The following is a 9,705-nucleotide window of genomic DNA, read 5'->3' as shown; positions in this document are numbered from 1 at the left end:
CTTGATTTTCTAAATTTTTAATATAAATATTGAAAAAAATAAGCTAAAATCTTCACAGTTCTTTGGAAAATTGAAAAAAAAAAAAAAAAAGTTCCCCACAGCTAAATAAGCTCTTAAATGCTTCATAACTAATTATAAAAAATTATAACTTTTTCATAAGTAATCCACAACTAGAGACCTTTGGCATACATGGATAGCCCAATAATTTTAAATTTTAACAAATATTTTTTCTAACTTCTTCCAATAATTCATAATTTGACAAATTGAGCATCATAAACATAAAAATAAATAAAGAAAGAAAACTACTATTTTATAAAGATAAAGGAAATATAAAATATAAATTTTATTTAATTATAAAAAATAAATTAAGAAACATTGAACACACATCCCATGAGTACAATATGCGCTCACTTGTTTAGGTATGAAACCAGGGCATGCTAGCAAAGTTGAGATTGATGTTCATAAACAGCACAACAGGAATTATTATTGCAAGATACTAATACTACCGAAATTCTCTCCTCACCCGCTTGGCAGTGACCATGCGTTGACCCAGTTTAGTTGCAGTAGAGGGCTCACTTGGATCACTGCAGAAACTCCATGGACAAATGGATGGGAGCTAATCCTTCTTGCCGAAGAGTGGCAAACCAAATGCCAATCCCAACATCAAAAGGGGTAACAGAAATTTCAGTATCAAAATCACAACTCCCTGTATTCTCCGGGCTCGTCCATCAGTTATTCGCGGAGGTGGCCTGTACTTGCGTCTCACTAGATTTGTGGAGCTATCAATGTTGCCAATGCAATACTTCTCCATCAACTCTCTAGCAGAATTGCTGTGCCCAACTTGTTCAAAGTCATCTGTTGCATCCTTTCCTGTGGAAATTCAAGCCCATTTCACTACTAATATGTTCACATGTGTTCCTGCTTGTATTTCAGCAGGCAAGATGAAAAATAATGACCAAGTTGGTGAAGGGATTTGTATTTGGAAACTCACCGGTGGCTGTTAGCAGCACTTCATCACCTCCAGGATGATCATTCATGAAGGGGGATACATCGTAGACCTGAGACAGTGGCAATAAAATCTTACTTAAAGAATCTACATAATTTAAGCTACCAAGTTCTCTGACAAAAAGAAGGAATAACCTGCAATCTATTAAATCATATTACATATTATTTTTTAATCCTTTTCTTTCTATTCCTCGCATGCACAAACTCTCCTTTGGTGGTAGAAGGGAAAATTTACGGAATCTGATAGTAATTAGCATGAGCTGGTCTATCTTGATCAGTGAATCCAAAAATATGAGTAGGCACAACTACATAAACTGTGGAAAAAGAAAATTTTACAGAAACGGTGGCAATTAACATGGACTGACACTAGCCAGATCATGCTGAAAAATGTTTTCCAACTCCAAACATGCAATCTCATACCATAAGCATGTGAATGCAAAATACATAAAATTGAATGATGCAAAACTCAGAGTCAAATCCATCCATGCAGTTTTCATCTTGGGTTTTAACCATGCGTGTACAAGGGGAGGGCATACTACCCATCTCCCTACCCAACCTGCTTGGAGATGAGACATCAAAGCTTATGAACAATGCAGGAGTTGCAATTGAGACCTGCTGGCTTGTAGAACTCTACCAGAATCCTCTAATTGCATAGAGAAAATGTACAACCAAATTAAAAACATTGATGATATCATCTCTATGGGAAAGAAGCTCCATGCAGTATGTAAGCGTTCAAGTAAAAAAGAAACACCAGTACAAAAGATTCAAGCTTGAGGAAAGAAGCTCGATGCAGTAAACAAAAGAGGACAAGACATAACCTCAGTCCTCCAGACACGAACTGCTGCACATGATGCTAGAAATCTAGTTCTCATTTTCACAGGCTGGTCCAACAACTCAAGTCTACACTTTGCCCATTAACTCTTTCTTTGAAACTTGCTGATCAGGAGCCGCAATTCTAAATTACAAGGCAGGCAATGGAGAAAATTTTGTCTACAAGATAAGCAAGCCAGTTCTTATTTAATTTGACCTATTCCACAAACTCGCAAAGCTTAGTGGTTCAAAAGATCTAAATTTTAAAAATGATTCCACATTGAATCTCAAGCTCCATCTTTGTATCTATCACAACCATTCGAGTTAGTAAAATCAGAAATGATACAGTCCTCATGTGATGATTGCCATTATGAGTTCAAGAACAAGTGTTCTAGTCCATTTTGGCTAAACACAAACTTCTTTGCCAGGTTGTATTTTAAGAAGAGTGAAGATGTTAATACAATCAAGATATGCCAAATAGGCATTAATCCGTGTCACTATTCATTGGACACAAAGGAGCTGATGCAACTCCACAATGAAGGGCTTATCAAAGAAACTTCAACACCATGAGCATGTGAAGCTTTCTTCGTGAATAAAAAAGCAGAACAAGTTTGCCGAAAAATTAAAATGGGTTATTAACTACTTGCCTCTTGCTCTCTTGCAAATGAGGTTTCCTCTCGCACATAAGCATTTACTATTCCAGTAGCGCTACTAAATACAAGTCTTCTCCAAGTTTGACCTAACAACATGATTTTGGCAACTAGGTATCCATCTAAAAAATAACCCAAAATCGTATTTTACATAGCAAATCATCATTATCAGTGAATGATCATGCCCTTTGACATAAAAAAAAAAAAAAAAAAAGCACTCCATTATGCTTATATAAGGAAATCACCATTATCTAGAACTCCCCAGTTTATATCAATGATATCCTTCTCTTCTTAAAAGATAACCAAGAACATAAAAAGCTTCTTAAACAATTCAGCTTTCTAGTGCTACAACATGGAATCATGCACAATTGAGTTTAAAGATGACTATATCTGATAGGCAATATACTCTCCAACCTTATTCCGTTTTCCAGATGAATTAGGCTTTGTATGCTATTAACAACAATTCTTAGGATTTGTTAATAACATGTCAAATTTCATTATATTTGCCTCAATCAGATAAACTCTTTCTGTCCTATAACAACAACAACAACAATAACAAAACCAAACCTTAAGCCCCACTAGGTGGGGTCGACTATATGAATCATTTTCCGCTAATTTATGCGATCATGGATCATTTCTTTTGACAGATTCAAGGATATTAAATCCTTACTCACTATCTCCTCCCAAGTTATTTTAGGTCTACCCTTACCCCTTCTACTGTCCCCCACGGTAATTAACTTACTCTTTCTCACTAGTGCACTATGTGGCCTACGTTGCAAATGTAGTCTATACCATCTGAGTTGTCCCTCCCTTATCTTATCTTCTATAAGAGCTACACCTAACCTACCGCGAATATGTTCATTCCTTAATTTATCTTTCAATGTTATACCACTCATCCATCTACGCACTCTCATCTCGGCAACTTTTACTTTTTGAATATTATGTTTTTTCCTCACCCAACATTCCAATCCATATAGCATAGTTGGTCTTATAGCTGTCCTATTAAACTCCCCTTTCAATTTTAAGGGTATTCTATGATCACAGAGTACACTTGAAATACTTCTCCATTTTACCCAACTTGCTTTAACTCTATGCATTACATCATTTTCAATTTCTCCTTCAACTTGCATAATAGATCCAAGGTATTGAAATCTGCAAGTGTTATTTATTTCTTCGTGATCAAGTTTAACTTTGTCTCCAATGTTCCTCCTATCATTACTTAAAATACATTTCATATATTCTATCTTATTTTTACTTATCCTAAAGCCTTTAGATTCCAAAGCTTCTCTCTATAATTCTAACTCAGCCTCTACTCCGTAGAAAAGTTCTCCCCTATGGAAATAAAGTCATATTAAAGTTCACAGGAACTCAAGAAAAGTTTACAGAACCAGCCTCCTCTTTGAATCCCATAGACTGAATTAGAATCATGCAAACAGATGCATGCCAATGATGATATTGGGGTGCCTGCTTGTCTAAAGAAATTCAAGGGAAAAGAAAATTAAGTGGTTACAAAAGTGGATCTTTCAAAACAATCTGAACAACAATACCATTCCATAATCAAGGAAAACCTATCAATCAAAAGGGGAGTAGGAAAATTCCAGCTACAACTCCTAGGATAGTATATTCACATAGAAATGGGTATGTCTTTTTTCCCAAGGATGTACGATTTAAACAGAAAATTCTCTCACATCCTCAGCCACTCCAGTGGGCAAACTGGTTTTCTCAGATAATTAAGTCTGGCATAAAGGGCATCTCCAGGCCGCAAGGCTTCCCACTGTGTGAGCGTAGGGGGATGGTCATCACATCGTATGCAGCTTTACCCCTGCTTTTATGCAAAGAGACAGTTTTCCTTATTACTTTAATCCATGACCATCCCAATCACAAAGGAGTAACCTTATTGTTGATCCAAGGCTTGCATATTCAGGGAAAAAAATTTTTTTCTGTCCAGGCTCCTCCCATCCTTCTCCTCATATATATGCTCAACCTTAGCTTTATTATATTTTGATAAACCCAAACATCTTCATAACCTCCTCAAAGAAGTAACTTCTATTAGTCTGTCCACACAAGAAGCAAGGAAAATTCAAATAATATCGATAAATTATCCTTTAAACCATGGAGTCTCTCATTTCAGCAACCTATACATTCCATCCCCAATATCCTTATCTGAACATATTCTAAATACCATCCTCTTATGAGTTTAGCAAAGAGGCAATGTATCTTTTGTGATATCTTTTTGAGTTATATACAACTGATTTTGTGTTTCATGCCCCAAGTCTTGCAGAACATCTTTTTTTTGTGCCAAATTAATCTAGCCATGACTCAATCCTAGCTACATGTTAAAAACAGTTATCCTGGTTTTCCTTTCACCCGAAAATGGATACTCTAATGGAAAAGGTGCACAAGCCTCATATGTTGGCGACATTCTACAACAAGGTAGACCTCATCCACCAGGGAAGAATCAACCCACCTCCAAAAGAAAACCACAATTACATGGCCACAATCCCTATGTGCATGAGGAATCTTGCTTCTCAATTTGAAATCTCTGATTGATACACCAAAAATCTGCCAACACAATGTAAAACGCCCTTGAGATTTGGTAAAAAGACACATAGCTCCCTGAGATTTTATAGAAAGATATAAACTTTCTCTTATATTTTACAAAAAAACGAGCTTAAGAAGGAGTATAAGTGTCCCAAAAATCAAATATTTAGGAGGCCTATTTCAGGGAACATCCACATCTTTTTGCCAAATCCCAATGGAGGTTTACAAAATTTTTGAAACATCAGAGTATACTGAGATATCAGTTTCTTTTGTCCTATCCAATATGTTGAGAATTGATACATGCTGCAATCAAGAAAAAGTAAATAATAAATGAACATTCTATATACTTTATGGCCTAAGCTGTAAATTTCATATCAACGCACTTTTTGTATCAATAAAATTGTAAAGGTTTAAAACGAGGGTCTGAAGCTTGAGTTAAGTGGGTAATGAGGAGGTGAGGTAAGGGAGATCTGGGTTCAAACATTACATATCAAAGAAAAGGCATAAAAAATATAAAAGAGATTTTTTCTCCTCCTTTCCTAAATAAGATGTATTCCTTTCATTTCTTTTTCCCTCCTGGGTTACCTAAATAAGAAGAGGCGTCGGGACAATTTGGCTGGAGAAAAATGGAATGAAAGGAAAAAGGGAGAATAAAAAACAATGAGTGTCTCTACTTTAGTTTGTTTGGCTCAAGGGAAAAGAAATGGAGAGCAAAAATTTGAAAAAAAAAAAAAAAACTTTTCTTTTTTCTCCTTTCCAAATCCCAGAGACATGAAGAGAAATAATGCGAAAAGACTAATAAAACTATCCTTGACAACTTTCAAAAAACTATTCTGTGAAGGTATTTTTCTAAATAAGAACCCTTTTTTTCTTGAACAACACAGCAAGAAGAGAAACTAGTTGTTTTTTATAAGATTCACCGGTGGCGGTAAACAACTTTTGCATTTACAATAGACAAACCACACTATACCACAGCTGCAGTTCAGCTCCGTCACAACACAAAATCTGAAAAATTCATAACGTAATACAGAAAAAATTATCCCAAACATGAACAAGATTTTCCATAATCGTGCATCTGGTTGTTCGGAAAAGTGGGGGAGAAGAGTTCACCACCACTCCATTTTCCCTGATACGTACAGCCTGAGTGTTTTATTTTTTCAAAAGCAGAGCCTCTATAAATCAAGACATCCCAACTTTAGCTATATCACATTTTTTCAACCGTTTTCTATTCAGCCAAACAGTAGTGAATATAAACAGACAACACAAACATTATTCAAAGAAATACTCCAAAAAATACAGCACGTATGTTCCATTATAAACCGAGTACCTTTCCATGGATTATAACCCAGCAATCCTTCCTGTCATCGTGCTTTTCCACTTCATCAAACGCAAAGACCTTCGGGTTTGAAGCCATTTTCCGCAGCTTTGATGGTGTGCTTCACCCGGAATGGACCCCAGAAACGAAATGCCAACAACTAATAAAGAATTTAGAAGTTAGATTCGAAACATAATGCAGGTAAAATCATAGTGTTGTTCAAGAAAGGAAATCAAAGAGAAGGAGAAATCTTCGTACGCGAGAGGGAAAATGATGGCGAGCGCAGGGTGCTTTCTGCCGCTCTTATTTTGCTCAGCTAACTGTCCTTGGTAAAGTTTAAAGTCCAAACCCATGCATACTTCTTTTATAATTTTTTTCTGCATTATATATATGTATAATGTATATATATGCTGAAGCAGAGAGAGAGAGAGAGAGAGAGAGAGAGAGAGAGGGGCTTTCTGGCGGAGACGACAATGTCGGGAGGCCACGTGACACGTCTACCCACACTTGTGGCCAGTTTTAATGGAGTCCCAGCCCAACCAACTTTCAAAGCCCATTTCTTATTTAAACAAGTCTAGTCCATGTTTTTTTTTTAATCTTCTAAATACTGCTCTTTTATTTATCCACTAATTAATAGGATATTGTACTAATGCTAATGATGCATGAAATCAGATTTTTATTAATTGGTTTAATATATTTTTTATTTTAACCAAATACGTGCTCCTTCGTATTTCATTTTCTTTCCCTAATCCTTGGGTATATATTTTTCGTAGGAATCTCATTCTAATGGGCATTCGATTTTGGTGACCGAACTCTTACAGTTATTTTGTTTAACACTAATAACCCCATAAGATAGCATTATTGCACACTATTATTACCATATTTAAAATAATAAAGTATTATAACATATAATTGTAAATAAAAAAAATAAAAGTAATAGTAATATTATTTACAATTATTATGAGTAGGATTTTCTTTTTTGATATTTATGATGGCTAAAATATTTAGAATATAGATTTGATATGGTACATATTCCTAACTCATAAATTTTTGTACTCAAAATATTATTATTCATCATATATTGTTTCACAAGTCAAGATTATAATGATAATTTTTTGTAATACTAATATTTCCATTAAAAAATATACTAATATAGAAATTTTGCATATATTTGCTTAGTCTCTTTAACATAAACTAAAGAAAAAAATATTCTTAGGAGACTATATTATATATGTACATATATATATATATTTATATATATTTTATTTTCTATTTCATTTTTAAAAATATCATTTTAAGAAAGTATGTTTGATTGCATCAAGCAACTCTTAACTCCAGACTCCTCTCATGCATACCACTAATACTATGAAAACTTGAATTTTTTGTTACGAAATAATACAACATTAATAAGTTAAGTGATACAAATTTTTTTTCACATATTATCGTTTTACTTATTTAGTTATAAAATAGTTAGCATACAAATGTCCCATTTTATGTACTGATATAAAATAGATCAAGGAGTAAGAGGTTCTTGAATTAAGAAAAAAAAAAGGTTCATACTTTTGCGATGGGCAATTTCTAGTTTATAATTTCTTGGTCGTATAATATATTTATGTCTCATTTTATGTCCTCATATAAAATGGATCAAGGAGTAAGATGTTCTTGAATTTAAAAAGAAAATGTTCATACTTTTGAGATGAGCAATTTCTTATTTATAATTTCTAGGTCGTATAATATATTTAGATGATATAAGTTACCTTGATAAAGTGATTGAAAATTTTTTTTTTAAATATTAAGGATCATGCATCTGTGAAAAAATAGTTGTTCTATTTTTGTTCAATAAACTATAATTCGTGTTGTTGTGTTCAGATTTTCCTATGGTGTTTTTTAAAAAAAAAAAAACACAAATGTCATTTTATATGAAATATTTGAAATTTTTTTAAAAAATAAATCATATTTTTTAAATGGATAACTCACTTATGACTAGTTTATTAAATTGGCAAATTTGTATTTATATAGTAGTCATCCAGCTAATAAATGGGTCAACCCGAATCTAAATCGGTTTAATCTCGATCTAACATATTGTTTGACGCCTTCAGCCTGTTTTGCAACCCCAATAGCTGACTCACCGTTGCCTTTCCCCTATCCAATTGGGGGCTGCCTTTCCCCCAAAGCAAATTTGTGCCCGATTTGCTGCATACTTTCCTAAACTGAAAATCAAACTTTGTAAACCCTCGAGCCTATAAATAATCGCTTTGAAGATGAGCTCTAGGTTCCTCTTTGCCCTCTCTCAGGTTAGTGATAGACTTAAGATGTTTTTGAGAGCCATTGTAGATTAGTTAGAGTAGATTTCAATTTCTGTTTCAGTGTGTGCATGAAGTGTCTAACGGCCTATGACAATTGACAGTGTTTGTGTAATATTTGTGTATATTACATGATCATTCTTTTGTTCTTTCTAGCGTTGGTGATAGACGTATTGAATACAAAGGATTGATCTTTTTACATGCTTTCTCTTTACCGCTTTCATTTAAATGATTTCCTTTACCGTTTGATTGTGATGAATGTCTGGTTGACAGGACAAACACTTATGCAGCTTTAGTCAGGAACACGTATTGGGCTATAGTCTCACACAAAGGTTCTCATGATCATTGCGTTAGAGTATACTTCGATTCTCGATTGGACTCCAAACGGTTGGTGCACCCTTGCTACTCTATGCCATCGAACGACTCCTCGGATTGTTTAGCTAGGTTCCGGTTAGTTTAATACAGTAAACTCACTGAACTTAGATTACGCAAACAACATCCCAGGTGTCATTCATGATTAAGCATTGATTTGTTGGAGTTAAGTTAAGTTAGATTTATATACTTTCATTTACATGCTTTCCAGTAGTTGATAGAAAATACCCTGAAAAATGTCATCTTTTACTTCTCTTTAACACAAGGCTATAATAGATTAATTTGAAAATGGTTTGATAACTGCGCTTTAAGTCCCTAAGGTTCAACACTTGACTTTCCCCACTTTCTAATGAACTTTAGATTAGTTAGGTTCGATAAATAATATTTTTGGTAGTTAAGGACCCAAACCTTGGCGAGCCTACCATTTGCCCAAGGCAAGGAGGTAGGCCTGGTGTGGCCGAACCTCGTAAAAATATTGAGTTTGCATCTCTCTCCTTTATCTATTTTTATTTCTACTTGCATTTGATTATTTATTTCACATTTGCTGCGTTTGAAATTGATTGGGTGATTCTGATTGTTTGGGTTATACATTGATTGAATCTATTAGGTGTAATACTAAAATATGTGTATCTCAAAACTTGTGTTTGTGTAGTGTGCTTTTTAAAATTAGAACTTAATGACATAGAAATTTTTGAAATACCCAATTCAC

General features: G+C 34.2%; 1 protein-coding gene across 1 annotated transcript; it reads right to left on the bottom strand.

The window, feature by feature from the left end:
- Positions 1–328: 328 nt before the first annotated feature.
- Positions 329–6,732, bottom strand: LOC131165983 (cytochrome b5-like). Its single transcript, XM_058124185.1, has 4 exons — positions 6,580–6,732; positions 6,334–6,481; positions 992–1,058; positions 329–870 (listed from the first exon to the last, which is right to left on the bottom strand). Exons 2-4 carry the CDS (start codon positions 6,418–6,420, stop codon positions 617–619), a joined length of 408 nt encoding a protein of 135 aa, XP_057980168.1. The 5' UTR covers positions 6,421–6,481; positions 6,580–6,732; the 3' UTR covers positions 329–616.
- Between the last annotated feature and the right edge of the window lie 2,973 nt (positions 6,733–9,705).

The sequence above is a fragment of the Malania oleifera genome, chromosome 10, assembly GCF_029873635.1.
Source record: "Malania oleifera isolate guangnan ecotype guangnan chromosome 10, ASM2987363v1, whole genome shotgun sequence".
In the NCBI taxonomy this organism is placed as follows: domain Eukaryota; kingdom Viridiplantae; phylum Streptophyta; class Magnoliopsida; order Santalales; family Ximeniaceae; genus Malania; species Malania oleifera.
The sequence above is the reverse complement of the archived record's forward strand: the minus strand, read 5'-3'. Positions and strand labels throughout refer to the sequence as shown.